The sequence below is a fragment of the Aulonocara sp. 'chitande type north' Nkhata Bay genome, linkage group LG20, assembly GCF_057382095.1.
Source record: "Aulonocara sp. 'chitande type north' Nkhata Bay isolate Kocher_YH1m ecotype deep benthic linkage group LG20, A_spYH_male_GT1.1, whole genome shotgun sequence".
NCBI lineage: Eukaryota > Metazoa > Chordata > Actinopteri > Cichliformes > Cichlidae > Aulonocara > Aulonocara sp. 'chitande type north' Nkhata Bay.
The window spans coordinates 31,202,079-31,222,199 of NC_141363.1; the positions used below are offsets into that span (position 1 = coordinate 31,202,079).

Consider the following 20,121-nt stretch of genomic DNA (forward strand, 5'->3'; position numbering starts at 1 on the left):
ATTTGCAGTTACGACCCCTAGGCTAGTTAGCAAGTATTTGCAGGTAAACATTAAAACCTTTGCCACAGTTGCCAATTGGTTAGCAACTGGAGGATTTTTGGTGAAGTACCTTCTTTTCAACCAATTTCATCCAACAAGAGCCACCAACTTCCAGGAACCACTACCAGCCAGTCAGGGAATACACGTTTCCCGAGCATCCAGTGGTTGCATCACTTCCAAGATGGTGGACAATTCTTGAGCAATACGAAAGACGTCAAATCAGAGACCTCAAGAGAAGTCCTATAGAAATCCAATGTTTGATTATATCACTTTTTTTTTTTTTTTTTCTTTTTTAAATCTCAAACGTACTCTGTTTAAGAAGAGAGGATTATCTGGAGTATACAAACCACCTGTGATTGACAAGTATCACATGTCGGTTGCACATTCATCTATTTTCTCCTGCTTATCCAATCAAGGTCACAGTAGGACTGGAGTCTATCCCATTTCCCAAGGCAAATGTCCAGGATACACCCTGGACAGTTCGCCAGCCCATTGCAGGGCTATCCTGTGACGGTCACGGCTACACCAATTGTTGAATTGCCAATTAATCTAACAAGCATATCTTAGGACTGTGGGAGGAAGCCGTGGAACACGAAGGGAACCGTGCAGGCTTCACACTGCTAGCCGGGTTCAAACCCAGGACCCCCCTTGCTGTGAGGCAATAGTGTTAAGCACTGGGCCAAACCTGAAAATGTAAAATGAATTCTAGTCATTTCCATTTATGGAGAATTTGACTATGAGCCAATAAACGTGCAAATACTCAGCAACCGCTGGAGTAAGAATCTTTTTGACTTTTTGCAATTAAGTGAGCAAAATTAATACTTTTATTAAGGATATTTTTTACAGTTCATATAAATATGTTACTAAGATTAAGTGCTAAAAAAAAATATGCAGCAAATAAAAAAGATTTGTTTTTACTGTTCTGTTGAAATTTAAAAGAAGAGTGAACAGAAAAAGAGGGAAAGAAAAGAAGAAGATGAAATCAATATACAGGGAGGCCTGGGCCTGGGCCTGGGCCCCTACAGTAGTCTTTTGGCATATGGGTTGCCTCTTCAACTCAGTGATTTATACTGGCGCCCTCATGCTATGCCTTTTTCTAAGCGAGTAAACATCCTATTGCTTAAGGTGATTAAATTCAATGTGAAAAATGAGCCTTGCACTTCACTCTTGACTTAAATCGATCTGCAAACCTGATTTCACAAAGGGCTCTCCCAGTTCCCTGGAATCCTTTTACACCCCTGCTTCCTCCTGCACTCAGACACTTCTTTAGAGAATCAGTGCTCCAAGGGTTTGAATGATGACACACCAGAGACCTGCCCAAATAAGTCAGCCCTGCATTTGTGTGTGCGATGTCAGAGCTGTTCCCACCTGCTACTACCAGTGAACAGTAGATTAATGGAGGGACAGACATCCTGAAAAAACTTTAGAACAGAGGTCAATGAGCCATCGCAGGGAGAGGGGAGTCAGGGTGACATTGGTGGCCTTCACCAGAGGGCGTCTAAATAAATATAGATGGCTATTTTAGGAATGGAATCACTATGCATTATGATTTGGGCAAGGAGCAAACCTCGGAACAGAAAATGGTTAAAGTGGGAGGCAGTCCCATGAGCTTATTTTCTGCACACAGGTCAAAAACATTGGTGCAACAACCCAAATTGTCCCCGTTCTGAAAGTTAAGAGCTACAAATGATACGTAGCTCAGTGTCACTCCTGGATTGGATAAGTGGAAGAAAATGAATGGTTGGGCGAACACCTAATAAAGTGTATATAAAGCATAAACTGTGAGATCTAATGATAGAAGTAAGTAGGCATAAACACAAAGAAACTCTCATAGCTTCAGAAATATCAAATACACACAAATCCAAAGAAAAATATGTTTATTTAATCTATATAGAAATGATGCAATGTGCATCTCAAAGGGAAAAACTGTGAGACAAAAATACTTTGGTACATTTAAATTTCCACATTGCAATTTTTTAAAAGGAGAAAGCAGCAGGGTACGGTGGTGTGGCGGCTCCTACACATGCTTCAGGAAAACAATCCTCAAGAAGTTGTACTGAACTATTGCAAGTTGTTTCTTTGTTATGCATTACGTATGATTAGACTACGCCACCGCTTCACTGAATATTGCACCCTGAATGTGCAAATCCGGGCTCACGATAACTGACATGTAGCGAAACACATTGGTGAGCTTTGATTAAAATAATGAATCAGTGATGGTGTTCAGATGATGTGCAGTATAAAATTGATACAAAAAGGCATATGTGATTTACAAACAATTAAAATTCTACAAATAGTCTCTCAAATACAATTGAATTAAAAGCCAGACTCCAGTGGTCGTTCTGCAGAGCGCACCTGCTACTGAAAGCACAACGGAGAGAGCTGTCAGGCGGTTTAGTAAAAACTAACGCTTCTGAGAGATGTTCCCACAGATCCCACTAACAATGAGAAATCTGAATATCTGATGGCAAGTTTCTACTTTCTATTCTGTCATCTGTCAAGAGACAACTACATACCTCATATCAAAGTTTACAATTTCAAAAAGTTAGAAGCTAAAAATATTTCTCCTGAAACATGTTGCAAATGTAGCTGCGATACTCTGCAACAATAAAAACACACTACAATAAAGGTGAAACAACATATAAAGTGCAAAGAGAGGTTTCAATAAATGCACTGGTACTGACTATAGTAGTCACACAGGCAGTGTACAAATACTCTAAAAATGCCACTTCCCTTGTTTCCCCCCCTTTTTTTTTAATTTCCTACCTGTCGTTTTCTCTTATTTTATCTCAACTGCTTTCAGGATGGATCGTCTTAAAAAGGCATTTCTCACAGTATTTGGCCAAGACCAACTTGTAACTTAAAAGTTGTCAAGCAAGAGATTACTCTATACACTGCATATTGCTGCTTAAAATGTCATGGATATGTTCTCTGAGAGATGTAGGTGACTGGCTTCCGCCGCAAGCGGAGGTACATTCATTTCATTGTGGCATAAAATGACATAAAAATTAGAAGTCAGTACAACAAGACCGTCACAATCACGTGACACCTTCCACCTTTTTTTGCAGTTAATTACTCATTTAGTTTATTTAACAACATGAAAAGTGAGAATTTACTCTTTTCTTCTATAGCACTGGCAAAAAAAAAAGCAAATTCCTCATCTTTCCGGAATCAACAGAAAGGTAGTAAACATTTAAAATGTTTTATCTCGAAATACTGCCCAAACTGAGATCAGTGCCAACTACAGCAACAACAACTGTAACAACAACAATATCAATATTGTAAAAAATGAAAAAAAAAATCACAAGAAAAATAAAATACAATAATAAAACCCTCTTCATAGAAATCAAACCAGACTATCTCTAACGTGAATATACCGGACAACGTAAACCTACTAAAGTTAGCAAATATGATACCACAGAAAGCACATCAATCGTATTCCTCTCACAGAGAGCGCTCACATCATTGTTTCTACAATGGTGTGGGTGGGCTTGATTAAGCCATTGTTCCCATTTGGGTCCAGGGGCTGTGTCAGCTCACTGCCCTTCAAGTTGTATTCTTTCGGGCGGGAGCTCACGCCTGACTTCGCTGGGGCTGCCACTGCTTTGATCCTCTAAAGGGAAGAAGATGAGACATTATGATCGTCAGAAACTGGGGTGGTTTAGGGCTTGAAATGACAGTTATCAAGAAAATAAACAAGGGCGGTTGATTAAGGGCAGTTTATGTGATTATTAATTATTGTGTACTTTCTTTTTAAGTAAAATGCTGAAACAAATGAACCAAAAATACATGCAAATTGCTGACTGGACTTTTCTGCTTTTGCAAAGAGCCGGGAAGTCTGTTTCCTCTTGACTTTGGATTGATTTCCCTCATTTAAATCTCTGCAGGAAAGCTCCCGTTAAAAGCTCACCTCAATCAGAGGTCCCTCAGACTGCAAGATCTTGATGACCATCACCATTGGGATGCAGATCATGGAGGACAGAGCCAAAATCCAGCCCAGACCGATGGCCCAGTCAGGGTACTCATACACCTTGTTATAGGTCAATGGCTTGTACTTCACCAGTGAGAAGACAAAACAGCCCTACAGGGAGCAAACACACACACACACACACACACACACACACACACACACACACACACGCACACTGCATTTAGCACAAGCTGCGCCCCTTACATGTGACCTTCAGCAATCAACATTTGTCACGCCAGTTCCTCCAACACAGTGAAGTGCCACTGATCTCTCACCATGCAGAGGACAGGAGTGATTATGGACCAGCTCCATTTCATCCACGGGTTTGGTCTGTAGCCAATCATATCTTCAACTGCATCATAGAAGTTATCGACTCCTGTTCAACACAAAACAGAATAAACAATAAGCCGAGTCTATTTGTTTCTGCAAAGTTTGCTAAAATGGTGAATAGTGCACATTAGATACCAGCGACTCTATAATCTACACGTGTTGTTGTTTCCAATGATAGAATGACCTTGGACTGCATTGGAGTTTCACTGGGTCATGGCTATCTAGTATCAATAATCTTAGCTCTGTCTTTTACATCTTAAAAGACCATTAATGGTCTTTACTGGCTGGCTATAGATTGCTGTGTGTTTAGTGCAACTGTGCTGTAGTCCACTGGTTTGTGCAAGACATTAGCTGTTGATGTGAATATTAATTCTGTTTATTCTGTTTTTACTCTTTTCCTCTTTTTTGCTGATGAATAGACAAATAACTACTATAACAGCATCAGTTCAGCACAAAAGCCCCCAGCTTCACAAATTAAATGTTGTCCGGGAACTACTTTTCTGGACCACAGAGCCTCCACCAATAAAAGGGGTGCCATTAAAGCACATGGGCATTAGCAGGGAAGGTGCAGCTTTACTTCCATTCCATTTAAGGTTTTTCTCTTCTGGCTAAATGTCGCTTTGTTAATATTGGTAGGGTACAATCTGGTGGGAGGCAACTCTCAGTGGCCAATGACAATCTAGCAGGGGACTAACTCCATCCTCACCTCCCCTCAACCTCAAAGCAAGCCCACAGTTAAAGTTATTTACTCCTGACGTCTGAAAACCTCACAAGGCCACCTTTGTTTTACACCCCAGAGATCATTAAGACCTCTTTTACGAAACTTTTTGATGGACACAACAGAAACCTATCACATCTAGAGTCACTTCCACTTACCATAAACCCAGGCTACAGCAATGCATTCAAAGAACGCAACCCACAAAAGGCACACACCACTGGCTGCATAGTAGTCAAAGAGCTGGAACACATACATGCCACCCTGGAAAAAGAGGAGACGGAAAGCTGCATTAATTATCTGTGTGTACATGTGTGTGTGTGGTGAAAAAACGGACCCCACAGAGATAGAAGGGGGTATTAAATAAGGGTGGGCGAGGGTGCTGAAAGCAGGACACAAGAATCCTGGCACCCTACCCGTAGAGTTCAACAGGTGCTAAGACGTCATTGAAGCACGGTTAAATGCTGAATGGAAAACAGCATTCCAAATTGTTCCATTCTGACATACTGGATGTGTGTGTGGTAGTGTGCTAGGAAGCCATATTTGGCTATGACAATACAGCAGCAGAGAGGCATGTAGAAAATGTGCGGGGTTATCGCTGTTGTTCATCTGTTCCTTTTCCTTATCTTAACAGGACAGCCATCAGAAGTATGTGCGCTAGTGACTGCTGATGGACTTACTTTTGTCACCATGGCGAGTCCCAGGAGATAGCTCATGAAACACATCACAGCTATGAAGATCTCTCGCCGATAACCTTTCCTTAGGACGGCTGGATACAGATCCACAATAGAGGTGATCTGACCTTCCACTTCAACAAACTGTGGGGACAAAAGCAAAAAAAGTTCTCAGAGAATTTAAAAAAGAAAAAAACATTTAAAAATGTGCATATCTTTCTGCGTGTGCGAAGCTCTTGTTTTGCCTCCACAAACGAGTGATTAGAGAATGAGGGCCGTCTTTGTTGGGCAGTAATGAGAATTTAAACAAGGCTCCTCTCTGCAACACTGGCTTGTTGCTACCAAGACACAAGAGCAACAAAACAGTGAATCACTGTCTCTGTCTGCTTGTCTGTGTAACACTCTCACTCCCCTGTGTCTCCTCATTGCCTCATAAGCAACAATATGTTTCAAGAAAACTATAAATTTCCTCACAGAGAACACGCTCCTTTGTTGCACAATAACAAAGAAAAAAACCCTTACACAACTGTGGCATGTATGTGTGAGCGAGGTTAACAATATATAGCATTCAGGAGTACAAATGTGCATATAATTTACGGCCAAATAAATGCACCCACACACACTGGCATTAGTTCTCTCATGGAAATAGCAGCACTTGCATGAGCTTTTACATGTACTCAAATTTAGAGTGCTGGCCTGATCTTGCAGCTGACTGAGATGAGGAGCTTGCCATGTGCAGGACTCAGTTAGCACAAGAGTAGAATTACACTTGAAGGCAGGAAATGTGATATAGCTGGAGAATCCCTTGGGAGTACACTTGTGTTTTGTCTACTTAGATTATCTTGTCTTAATCAGAGCTCTGCCTCGTATGAAAGCTAGGCTGCTTGCGTACAAACTATTATCCTTACTTTTATTAACTAAATGTTTGGACATCCACCAACTTCCACAAAGGAACTGTGATCCTTAAGGAATCAAATGTGGTAGTAAAATGCCTTTGTTTAAACCGGTTTCTTGTCTGTCAGTCATCTGATAACTTAGAGAGGTTAGAAACAGAAAGGAGAGACACTAAATGTGTTTTACGTATTCGGTCAATGATCTCACAGACTCTTGGAGGTGTCCGTCTCAAATTAACGGGCACAAGACCAAACAACTGTTCTGAGGATAGCTTTACACTACAGCAAAAACACTGACCTGGCTGTCAAGGCCCAGAAGCAGCAGCATGATGAAGAAGAGAATGGCCCACAGGGTTGGCAGTGGCATCATGGATACAGCTTTAGGGTAGGCAATGAAGGCCAAGCCGGGACCTGGAAGGAGAACAGAGAGGGGATGGGGAGAAGGGAGAGAGGACAGAATTAACATTTCTATCTAATTTTGGCTTGGCCGATACAGTGTGAGGGAATGGTAAAATAAAGTAGCAAAGAGCAAAGGAAATACTGCGTTATGGCCAACAAGACATGGAATAGCTCTAACTGTGTGAAATGGTTCCTTTTTTTTTGCTGGCCATATATTAAAACCATCTTTAGATTGGTTTTTAATCTAATTTATCCTCTGTAGCACAAGCAACAAAAATCAACAAAAATACATACTTATGTATACAATGTAAGTATACATACTTCACACGTAACATATTACATAACTGCCGACTGTTACTCAGTGTATATTGCCTTTCTTACTGTACAAATCACAGCTGCCTGACAGAATATTTACAGCTCATTCATTCTGAACATGAGTTTATCAGGATGCATTTCGATAAGCACTCAGTATCTGTGACATGCTGGTTTATTATCACTGCATCAAGGTGTGCAGTGATAATAAACTTAATTTAAACAAAGCAGACATGGATTTTAGCAAAGCAATGAACCAGTTCAGTGAGATATTATAAGAGCATCAGAAAGAGACTCCATCAATTGAACAGCTGAGAAAAATGTAGGTCAAAATATTTGAAAAAACATATACATATAGATATATAGATATATTTTGGTTTCCATATATGATGGAAGCAGCATAGAATTAGTGTTCATTTGATTACTTTATTATATTCCAGATAGCAAAACTTCTAACTTAAACTGAGCAGAGAAAGCATGCTTAAAGAAGACACCTCCCCTTCAAAGTCAACATAAGAAATAGAGGAAGACAGATCCAGAACCAGTGGCGTCCATCTCAGGAGATCCACAGCTTGTTAGCAGAACTGGGCTTACAACATACAGTTACATACATACAGTAAAGGGCCAGTCTTCTTAGCAATGGTCCAAAAGATAAAGTTACTGAATGGCATGAGGAGGATGACTGTGGGACAGACTGGTGCCACTGAACAGCTGTAGTAATGATGACGGCACAGTGCAGGAGCTCTTTAACGCCGCAGTTCATTGTGTAGCTAAAACACACAGCATCTCACCAATGCCATGAAATCTGTCCTTAGAAAACGTGGATCACACTTTGTAGAAATAAACCTGTTTCTTTGAGGCTTTTGTTCAAGGAGTGCGCAGTTGCCGATACCTCTACGTTGCTAGATTTCGAGACTTACATAAGCTACTTCTTTTAAATTGAATTCAATTTTCAATTTTTCCAATTGTCTTTTTTTTTTCTTTTCTTTTCTTTTTTTTCCGGGCAGCAGCACCCACCATCACTGCTGCCATCACCTTGGACCCTCGTACCTGACTCTGCCACATCGGCAATGTCCACCCCTTGTTCTTGTGCCATGAAGCCCAGGACGGAAAATATTGCGAAGCCAGACACAAAACTGGTACCGCTGTTGAGGCCTCCCAGCAGCAAACAGTCCCTATGTCACACATATGTCATGGAGGTTGTTAATGAACACAGGTGGAACCGAAGTTCCCATTTTCTTTTCACGCAACCGAGTTGCTGTCACTACTAGACTCCCACTCGCCCTAGTGGAAACACAGCTCACCTGTAGCAGTTGTATTTGTACTTGTTGTAGCTCCCCAGTGACGTCATGGCGCCCAGGCAAATGGCATAGGAGAAGAAAATCTGGGTTCCTGCATCAATCCACACCTGAGAAGTAGGATGTGATTGCTGATTTTTCAAGATTTCAAAAGATTGCCTTAACTCTACAATCACTGATACATGCTTAGGGGTAGTAAAAATAAGGTTAAGTACTCCATCATCATCATCCTATCATCTTGTTCTATTATATCCAAAACACAGAAAGCTGTGACCAGTAAAATTCAAACAATGAACTGAAAATTGCTCGAAAGCTAAAAATCGTGACCATGTTGTTTGACTTGGAGAAGGAGCATGTGCATGATGTGAAGGTGCAGTAAAGCCATAAACAGCAGCAGTGGAATATCTTAGTTTAGCAAAAAGTCTGGGAACAAAAGGAAACAGACGGCCTCTGACTCTTTCCAAAGGTAATAAAATCCACCAGCAAAATCCAGAGATCACTTCGTCTTTTTAAAAATATATGGTCAGAGTCATGCCTGTAATGTAAGCATATTCACTTGCTATTGCAACTGTATCCTATTAAACTGCTTCATTGCTGCCTTGTTTAATCTTTTGGTTTAATGGACTAAAGTTATATTCTCTTGATTTGTGAGCTATGCAGGTGCTGTTTGGGATCTTTATGTGTGAACGGCTTCCTTTATATAATTTTATATGGCCCAGAGACTATTGTAGGAAGCTTTAACAGATCAAATAAAAAAGGTTTTCATTCTTACCTCTGGATCTTGTAGGCGGGTTACGTTAGGGTAAAGGTAAAATTTGATCCCTTCTCTGGCTCCAGGAAGCGTCACCCCACGCACCAGCAGTACAATCAGCATGACAAATGGGAAAGTTGCTGTTATATACACCACCTAGACCGGACAAAGGATTTATTAGCTAAAAACAATGAACAACATTTACATGGTTATGACTCATCACTGTTGAGATATAGTGCGATAAACGCTTCTTCATTTTTTAAGTTTCATTTCCACTCATATTTGTCCAGCTCCAGCTCAAAGGAAACATTGTTCTTATTGGGTGATAACAATTTCCCCCAACGAATAGCTGAGTGGAGGGCCTAGATACACTTCTTCTATAAGAAAAGTCATGCATGACACAGTATAACGTGGCATTCGTGCAATCTGCATACAATAAATCCTGAATTGTTAGCTGATTAAAGGTTAAATCATTTTAAGACAAATTTGTCACAAAAATAGGGAAATACGCACACCTCCAGTTCCTAATAGAGTTATCCATTTTCAAAGACTTTCAAAGCCTTTTGCCTCTAACCCATTTTCGGGTCTGCTAACAGAAACAAAGACAGGACTAAGGAGCGCCAGTCAAGTGTTTACAGCAGACAGTGTGTCTAGCCAAGGACTGACTTCCAGGACAACGTGGAGGTCTGTGTCTCTTAATCATCTTTATTAACCTTGTTTCCAAGCATGTGGGCTTTCTCTGAGCAGCAGTGTTTTGTCACTGACTTGTTAGGGAAAAACTAAAAAACTGCATCCAAGCAACCCAAAAAGTACAGGGTGTGTTGATGAGTCACACTCACTTTCCCTGTGGACTTGACTCCCTTCCAGATGCAGAAAAAGCAGATGACCCACACTGCCAGGAGACACAGTGCTAAGTCCCACTTCAGGGGCCCTATGTCTTCAATTCCAGTGGAGATGCTTAGGACGTTGCGTCTGCAGAGAAAACATATGTAAGTGCCTAACTAACAATTCACAAATTGCGATTAGATCCAAACACATTACAAAGCAAATGTGCATGAAAAAAAAACCAAACTTTTCTTCAATTTAATTTCACAGTTACGGTCTAACTTTGAGGATGAACTAGCATAATGCAGTGCAAACCAAGTTTATATTAAACTAGTGGAGAACTAGTGCTTTCTAAAAGTAAACACTCCCCTTGCAAGAATGTTGCTGTTCAAACACATTTACACAAGCAAGATAAAGAAGCACTGTTACTTTGGTATACTGAAGAGCAGAGGTGTGGACTCGAGTCACATGACTTGGACTCGAGTCAGACTCGAGTCATTAATTTTATGACTTTAGACTTGACTTGAAAAAATGTTCTAAGACTTGTGACTTGACTTGGACTTTTACACCAATGACTTGGGACTTGAATTGGACTTGAACCGGTTTACTTGAAAAGACTTGATATTTTACCCCAAATATAAAATTTAACATGCATATTATATAGAGATTGAAAATGTGACGTCATTCACGGGTAGAACCGCAAAGGATTCTGGGAACTCGTGGCAAGCGGTACTAGCGCACGCAGGCTTTCAATTGAAATCAGTCACACAGCGATAAAAAGAAACACAAAAATGTCAAGAAGCTGTTGTATTATTAACTGCAATAGCCGGTCGCATGACAGCCACGGGAAGCCGACGGGTAAAGAGATCGGTTGTTATCGGATTACGTCGTTGAAGAGAAATTGTTCGAGCCATGTTTCCAAAGTAACAAAGACGCGACGGATGGTCTGGATTGCAGCCATTCAAAGATCAAATATAACGTCCCAGAACACTCCAGCTCACAGGTTAGTCTGCTCCAAGCATTTACACGAAGGTCAGTATTTTTTAGTAGTTAATACGTCATTTTCATAACATAATTGGTGATATAGGTTACAAGCAAGTCTGGCGCTGAACAGAAATTGTCGCGCTATGCTCCTTTGTTTATTGTGCATAAATAGTGAATTGTCCTGACACAATATTGCGTTTCGCTTCTGTTATTATGGTACACTGACAAAAACATATACTTTTATTCACAGGATAAAACAGGTTTTTTGTATCACTAATTGCCCAGTACGATTACAGCATACAGTATTATTGTCACTGCTACATTTCTGTGATGGGTACCAGAAATGATTTCCACTGCTAATTAATTACCCTTGAGCTCAAAGGTCCTATTAATAAACGGTTAACGAATGTGTATTTATGACGACGATTTGTGAGACTGGTAAACTTATGATACGTACGATGGTCTTTCGTTCTACACGGTGCATTTCAAGGTCCTGTACCCATCCGTCGGTAAACTGTACCTGGGCTTGTTGCAGTGACCGGAAGTTACTAAACTTCATGAGTGTGTGCACTCACTCCAAGAACCGTATGATTATAAATATGCATATAAATATGCTAAGATGAGATAGCTGACTTCATCTAACTAGCAAATGTTTTCCAGGCTACGTTGGTGATTCAGTTTTTTTTAATATGTATGATATTTTTGTCATGCGATTTTAAAGCTGGTCCTACAACCGCATCCAAGAATAACATGCAGCTTATCTCAGAACTGTCGGTGAAAATTATTCTTGGAGCTAGGTTTAATTGAGCTGCATTTTAAAGAGGTGCAATTTCACAATTTGTGTATATTTTCTAAGTTCACTATTTTGTCATGTGTTGAGAAAAACACAGATTAAAAAATTACATGGTCTAATATTTACATTTAGCATAACTGCAACATTATTTTTTCGTTTTTTTTTTTTAAAGACTCGAAAGGACTTGAAATTCAAAGTTTCAGACTTGTGACTTGACTCGGACTTTTACACCAGTGACTTGAGACTCGACTCTGACTTGCCTGACATTACTTGAGACTTGACTTGAGACTTGAGGATAAAGACTTGAGACTTACTTGAGACTTGCAAAACAATGACTTGGTCCCACCTCTGCTGAAGAGTGGATATGTGGGTGTGTGTGTGTGTGTGTGTGTGTGTGTGTGTGTGTGTGTGTGTGCCACTCACTCCCAGAACTCGGTGACGGGGGAGGTAAAGTTGGTAGCATTGGCTGCCAGCCAAAGGGTCTTGTTCTTGCGCACTGTGTCCTCTACACAGTGCTCTGTGTTCCAAGGCTGCTTGCATTTTGCCCAGGGGAGCTCGGGCTGAAAGCACTGAAACAGGTAGTAGAGTCCCCAGGCCAAGATCACAATGTAGTAGATGTTTAGTAGAGACACGATCACGATAGAGGCATAGCCAATACCTGGAGACACAATAAGAGGGCGGGCAGATTTGAATTTTAAGGTAAAACTTTCTTTTAACATTCGAATCAGGCTTTGTGTCGGCTTCGTTTAAAGCTGCAGTAACAGATTTGTGACCACTTGTGGGCAGAAAAATTGCTGTGAACACAACATTGACAAAACACGTGATTCAGTTCTCCTTTTTTGTTCAGCTGCTCACCTACCCTATCGGTTTTTTGTTTTTATTACTGCCTATTGTGAGAGCTCAGTCAGAGTGAACCAAAACAGGAAATTAAAACAATGCAAAGTATACAAAACGGCACACATAATTTACTGCAGAGATGGGTTAAAATTCCATGCGTGTTCATCAAAACAAGCTGATGGGAAATTAGTCATGTGAGCCTCTGTTTATTTCAAAATATCGATAATTGCCACTTTAAAAGAACATGAAAATATTGTGAAGTTACAGCAGCGACACGGAGTGTGGTCAAAGGTGAACAAGAAGACTTTATTCGAACTCGAACACAGAGGAACACAGCCCAGGCTTCACTTGACTATCTACTGTTATAATGTCCTTAGTGTTTTTAAGTTATTTTTAGATGACTTTGCTGGGAACCTGGACACAAACACCCCGGTACTCTTCCATTGCTTTGGAGTATTTTTAAACTTATCATCTCTTTCACTCCCACCTCCCCCTTCCTACATTCCAAATGCAAACTGATAGACGACGCACGCGGTCCACATGAGTAAAGTCGCATATTCCCTGTGCGATAAAAACACATTAAGGTATGCTGAACAGCACAGAGAGCTGTGATTGGTCAATTCCACAGCAAACTGGGGACTTTCTCTATAACAGCAGGTGGGCAGACATCAGCTTCGGCATTCTTTGGATAACAGGGACCGTTGACAGCTGCTGGAGATCCGGGAGCCATGCAGTTTCCTCTTGCGTGATGTCCCACGTGTGAACATGAGTAAGAGTGTCAAAGCAGCTGCCACGGGTGTGGTGCGTCAGTGCTTGTCTACAGCTGTCATTCAAATGTAAAGGGATGCATATAAGCGGTCCGGCAAGAGCTCAAGTAAAGAAATCAGGTGACAAAAGAGCAACTGAGGCAGTGCTGTCCCGCAGTACTCACAGTTTTGATTATATCTCATAATCCAAAACAAAACAAGCAGGCACGCTGCAGCTCCATGGCAACAAAATGATCAGAGTCTCATGCAGCAGGTTTGCACGAGACTCTGATCATTGCTAGGCAACTTTTCCCCCCTCACAGTCTGTTTCTATGGCAACCAAGAACTCATCAGTCGATTTCAGCAGGCGCATTTTGGGGGAGAGACGCGACACTTATTAAGAACAGACATCTATGAGAGAAAACTTGCTGTCCTCTCCCACCCAGCAAAGAACCATTTATGTGCTAGATACTAAACAAATAAGCTATTCGTGTTGTTGTGCTGAAGCACGCACAAAGCGGAAGTTCACAGCAGTTCCAGCTGTTTGGTGGCTGGCACATGTGCTCCTGCTTGTAGGAAAAATTTAGGTAAGTGTGTGTGTTGTTCTTTTTTTCTTTGCTTTCTGTATGAATAATATAAGCTTGCATTATGTTCAAGAGTTAGAATAAGCTGGGGACATGTGATCTTGTCTGCATGAGGACTGAGCATTGTGCATGTGTAGTAGCGCTATAACTGGGTTTTTAATGTTTTCTTTTTTAAAAAGAGGGGGAAATAAACCTAAAATATAAACATGGGTATCCTCCAGCCGAAGCTCCAAACCTCGATATTCAGGAATTTTAATTCTTAGCTTCTGCATTTCTGCATTCTTTGTGATGTAACCTTCACAACACAAAGCAGACTAATGGGGTAAGACTGGTCTAATTGTACTGGCAGAGAGAAGAGGACAACTCGGCAGAACACGCTGTCCAAAAGATGAATACTGGACTGACACAGGAGGAAAATGAGGGCAGAAACCTCGCTCAGACAAATGAGGCTTTTACTCAGTGTTAAATATTAAACGAACAAGGTGGGGAACATTTGTGCAGAGGTTTTATCCTTCTTTCTGTGGGTGAGAAGTTTGTGTTTGTGTGTTTGAACTGACCAGTGAAGATGGGGCAGAGCTTAGCCCAGCAGGTGATCCCTCCCTCAGAGGTGTACTGGCCCAGTGCGACTTCCAGGAAAAACACCGGCAGACCACCCCCGAAAAGGAAGATGAAGTAAGGGATAAGAAATGCACCTGAGGGAATTCAAGCACGATTGAGTTCAGATATTTTGTGACCTTAATCTTGATCTTTTTTTTTATTCTATCTGTTGTGCATCTATTACGTACCGCCACCATTTTTATAACAAAGGTAAGGGAAGCGCCAGACGTTTCCTAATCCGACAAAGCCTCCGGCCACGGACAGGACAAAGTCGAGCTTACTGGCCCACTTCTCCCTCTGAGGAGCTTTGCCTTCTGCCTCATCCTCAGGTCTCGTACCTGGGCTCTTCCCTGGTGAAGGTTTCAGAGTGTCCTTGTGAAAGTCCTTCAGACATTGAAGCTTCTCTTTTTGTGCCATGCTGCAGGCAAAGAAAAAAAAGACACAGTGATACAAACAAAAGGAGAGAGGTGAGCGGGAGACGCATTAGGGAGATAATGCTATCTCCTGACTGTGTTTCAGGTTGCTTTGCGAGCGCATAATATACACGACAATGCTGCTAATCTTGCTAATCTGAGCAACTCATGCCTGGAGGTCATTCAGACTATAGAAATGGTTGGTGAGCAGATTTGCCTTTGACAAGAGAGCAGATCCAGTATGGAATACGTTTTAGGCAAGAAGAGTCAAAATGCAAATTCTACAATTTTACCAAGAGACATCAAAACATCAGCGCTACAGATTGCAACAGAATACACTGGTGCAATCACACAGTGAAGAAACCCACTGTCCTTCTTACTCTGTCGCAATAACCCACAGATGAAGAAAATCATTTGGTTTTAAACACATGCTGTAAACCACAGTTAAATTACACTGTTGTAATTCAGATGAGTGTTTTTTTACAATGCAATGAAAGACTTTATGAACCCGAGTTAACCTGAAGGATCTCTGTTTTTTTTTTTTTACCACATCAGTAGCGACTCAGTTCAACAGGATCCAAATTTAGAGAGGACGATATCCTTGTACATTTCCCGTAGTGCTGGCTACTCTCAAGAAGCTACAACAGCCTAAGTTAACTCGAGTGTTTACAGTGTAAACCATCTTTCCACGAAAGAAAGGATTTGTTAATACGGGTCGAGGTATCCTATTGCGCTGCATGAGCCAAAAAGAAAAAAGCAACCCTAATAGGGTAGGAATAACTGTGTAACGCATGGCAAAGCTGAATATAATTTAAGTTCCCGGCCAGCGGGTGTTTTAGAAAGAACAAAGGAGCCATAATGACAAAGCCATAATTAATTAATAAGATATGAGATTGAATCTGATGCTACTGAGAATGAGTTGGCACAGAAAAATCAGATACTTCCTTTTAACAAAGATCAGGTGATGAAAAGCATGTGCAGAAACTAACTAATCTAAGTTCAGTTCCTCTTGACACCTAGTCAAGAGAACTTTTTTATAGAGACAGTTAAAAAAAAAGAGGCAATTGAATTTACAATCACACTTTCATCTCTCAGGAAATGGACTTTAACCAACAACAACATTGGGGAAAAGATTCTCTGAGAGCTCTCACATGTCTCCTCACTAAATTGGTGCACACTGTGAGCCATCTTATTCTGAGTTTTCTCTCTTCCTGTTATGCATGACAAGTTCACTTGAATTGCTTGCCATTCTCAGGCTTGCTTACATAACTGGATCAGTTCTGTTTCTCATCCTGTTTCTCTCTCGCTCTCTCTTTATCCCTTTTACTCCCCTCCTTTTACTCTCGTCCACTCAGCGTAAGCTTTCACTTGCCTGCCTCGTGTTAGGAAGCTATAGATTTAAGCGAACAGTCCTATGGGCTGGCCCCAGATATAGCTCACAAAAAAATCCCTAAGCCTTTAAGAACGAAAATAGTGGACTTGTTGAGAATCCTCAGTGATGAATGTAAAATTACTGCCTTTCTTCTTCATGTCAATTTGCATCACAAAAACAACAACAACAACAACAACAACAACAAAGCCTATTCGCAGTTCTTTCACACTGTATTTAATCTGACAAAGCTGTGACTTCACACACACAAGCTGTACCCGGTAAAATCAAATCTCCCCTCAGAAAAACAATACAAAAAACTTACATTTCCTTCATGGCTGCGACTATGTATAGTGTTCCTCTCTCTCAGCTGTCACCATTCCTCTGTACTGAATGTCTTTATGCTGCCAGGGTCAGAAGAAGTGAAGCTGACAGCAGAGCCCGCCCCTTGGCTAAAGACAATTAAACCCAAAGTAGAGATTGGACACAGCTTTCCTCTGACAGACAACTCAGGTACCAACGTGGGAGACTGTAAATTTCCACTTACAAGTCTCTGCCCACAAACATACAAACTGCCAAGTGGTGGGGGGTGAGTGTGTGTCACACAAGCAATGCATACACATACTATTTATTCATGTTGTAGACACAGAGGACATTTCAGAGGAAGCGACTGAGAGTCCTTGACTGGTTTATGATCTGCTACAAAGTGACCAACTGAATGAAGCATTGAGAGGTTGTTTGTTTATTTGTTTGTTTGTTTGTTTTAGACACTTAAACAGAACTGAAAAATGAATTTCACTTCCACAACCGCACTTCCTTTTAAGAGAGATCTTCATGTGAAAACTAATTTAATTTAAGACCATGTCGAGATGTCCTCTGTCCTTTCATGACACGTGGCGTTTTATCTGGGAAATGTAAACAAGTACAGTATCAACTAATAACAATGCCAAATAAGGTAATGTGTCTCCTCTGCTTGTTAATGGTCTATTGGGATGCAGTTCATTGCTTCAGTGGCTCACAATGGCTGGCATGGAAAAGTCTGTTTAAACTCCACTGGAGGATTTACACAGTTAAATGAGGGACATGAACCGGCTGGTGACAAGCTGCTGGTTAAATACATCTTTGGCACCTCTTGGATTCATTATCCATACAGTATGTTCCTCAGTGTCATGCTCTATATACTATTTGGGTTATGCCAAGTTAGGTCACACAATTTGGCTAATAATTAGCCATGGATTCTTCATAACGCATCCTGCCATTCCCACCAGCAGTTACATCATCAATAATCACTTTGACCTGATTTTAATGACAACCATACACGCCCATGTCATAACACTACCTCCACCATGTTTGACAGATGATGTGGCATACTTCTTATCATGAGCTCTTTCTCTCCATCTCCATACTTTTCTCTTCCCATCATTCTGGTTAATACTTCAAGTTAATACTTGTAAATTCAACACTCTGAATCAGCTTCAGATATGTCTGCTTCATCTGAAATAAAAAGGAAACACGCCTCACCTGGAAATTTAACTGCTTGTCAGTCAACTGTCCAATTAGCTTTAGCCTCTGAAAATGGGACTAAGCAATGAAAAATGGGTGTAATTCCTAAAATGTTAATGCATTTTAACTCCTAAATTAAACATCCAAGCCTGTATTTCAATCACATATTGACTGCTCGTCTTAAAATCCTCTGAGGCCATACTCTAAAAATGGTGTCTCTGTCTAACAAATTATGAACTTAACTATAACAATGTCAAACTGGATGGGTAATGCAAATCGTGAATATACTTTGTTCTTTCACCTACTACTTCTTTTTTCCCTTTAAGAATTGCGTTTTTGTTTTTCTTACAGGCTTTCACATCTTGTCTTCTGCAATTTGGCTAAAGTGTCGGGTTTAAAACTGATGCTCACTTTGAGATGATCAGGTCTGTGTGCAGTCTGAACAACACATGTAAATTCACTTATATAGTACATGTTATTAAGCTTTAATTCAATGTTCTTTGCATAAATAAACAACCGAATATGCATGCTGTTGGACTGTGGGAAGGAATATGGAGGAACTGGAGGGAAGCTATGCAGGTGCAGGGACAAAATGCAAATGCTACACATAAAGGATCCAACTGGTGAGAAGCTTCAAAGCCAGACCTTTTTGAAACGGGAGTTCTAACAACCACACCACTGCACCATCAGCAATAAAGGAATAAAAATGTAAAACATATCACATATATGACACAAGTGGACTTGATGTTCATTAGATTGACCACACAGCAGCCTTTTATTAAAAAAAAAAAAAAAAGTAAAGAAACAGAAGCTGTTGTGATGGGTATCTAATCAGAAGGCAGTTTAGAAAGGAGGATCACAGTAACTGAAGGTCCCCTTGCCAAAGTTGGATGGGGTACAGTTTAAAGACCTTTCATTTTGAAGGGGATTCTGTGTTGTATCAGCAGCCAGCTAATATATTAAAATGTTTGTGTTTTGTGTTGTTGTATTTGAAATGAAGAATTGCAGTAATCCAGGAAAACACTAACCATCAAAGAAAATCAAACAGCATCGCCTCCTAATTTAGCGAAGAATCCCAATTTATTTTCAGGTTTACAAGGAGTTTCACAGTAATATATGAAACTACTACACATGTCACAAGTTCACAAACAAAAACACTTTTTTAAGTCAGCCTTCAAGAAACCTTGTGAGCACCTCACACCCTCCGAAGGGCCAATTCGGGGACTTTATTTTCAGCACCAATGCCAAAAGAGGTACAGCGACCCCTGAGGTTTCATCTGCTGAGAGGGCGGACTGGTGTTACTAAAGGACACACGCCAATCAATCATACACTGGCTGAGGCGGAGACAGAAGAAGTAGGTTAAGTATGTGTCACTAATATATAAGCTAGTAAACGTCTTAGTTCATCACACCTACTTCAGCATTCACTCAGCTAATGATTTGTGGCTGAGGAAAGCGAAGGTGCACCTTCACATTTTCCTCATCCTCATCACATATCACTGTGAACGCACCGCCCCTGAACGCACCACAGCAGCTCAGCAAATACGACCAAACTGAAACTGGAAACGCTGTCTTATCAGACACGATGAACAGGCAAAAGAGGGTTCAAAGACCAGAACTTCGCTCCTTTCCCTCCCTTTTTTTCAGTATATGACCAAAACATGCCCTAATTTAGTCACGTCGTTTGTATGGCAGGGCTGAAACAGTGTTGCTTCTCTGTAACGGATAAGCGCACAGCATCATGTGAAAGAAAAAGAGGAAATGTTTTCAGCTTTTTATGAGCGAATAAAAAGGATCAGCAAGCTTACTTTCCGCATCAGAACACTAAATATTAAACAAACAACAACTTACATTTGGATTAATTAGGGTTTCTCCTATCACACATTTTCTCCTATTAAAACATAGTCTATTAACCTCATGCACTCAATGATATATTAAGAATATATAGGATTACCCGTCCTCTTACTTTTACTAAGCAGCCTGTTGTTCCTTGTTTGGTAGCCTGTGTTTAACGACGAGTCATACAATGTAATCTACTTTTTTTCTCCCCCCAAGATCGCTGATTCAATGAGCGTGTGTGCGTTTAATA

General features: G+C 40.7%; 1 protein-coding gene across 2 annotated transcripts; it reads right to left on the minus strand.

The window, feature by feature from the left end:
• Nucleotides 1-1,899: 1,899 nt before the first annotated feature.
• On the minus strand, nucleotides 1,900-20,121 carry LOC147305942 (sodium- and chloride-dependent taurine transporter-like). 2 transcript variants are annotated; one of them, XM_086278151.1, is made up of 14 exons: nucleotides 19,999-20,121; nucleotides 14,936-15,165; nucleotides 14,708-14,842; nucleotides 12,407-12,641; nucleotides 10,221-10,353; nucleotides 9,403-9,537; nucleotides 8,637-8,740; nucleotides 8,383-8,507; nucleotides 6,920-7,032; nucleotides 5,735-5,872; nucleotides 5,216-5,318; nucleotides 4,285-4,385; nucleotides 3,950-4,120; nucleotides 1,900-3,652 (listed from the first exon to the last, which is right to left on the minus strand). In XM_086278151.1, the coding sequence occupies exons 2-14, from the start codon at nucleotides 15,162-15,164 to the stop codon at nucleotides 3,497-3,499; spliced, it is 1,878 nt and encodes a 625-aa protein (XP_086134277.1). In that variant the 5' UTR covers nucleotide 15,165; nucleotides 19,999-20,121; the 3' UTR covers nucleotides 1,900-3,496. The 2 variants fall into 2 exon arrangements, with proteins under 2 accessions (XP_086134277.1, XP_086134276.1); XM_086278150.1 differs by lacking the exon at nucleotides 19,999-20,121 and adding an exon at nucleotides 16,855-17,003.

Excerpts from the sequence above, each read along its gene's own strand:
- LOC147305942 (XM_086278150.1), bottom strand. Across the intron at positions 8,508-8,636 it reads TACAAATACAACTGCTACAG|GGACTGTTTGCTGCTGGGAG; the intron begins GTGAGCTGTGTT and ends TGTGTGACATAG. Across the intron at positions 3,653-3,949 it reads CTGAGGGACCTCTGATTGAG|AGGATCAAAGCAGTGGCAGC; the intron begins GTGAGCTTTTAA and ends TCTTCCCTTTAG.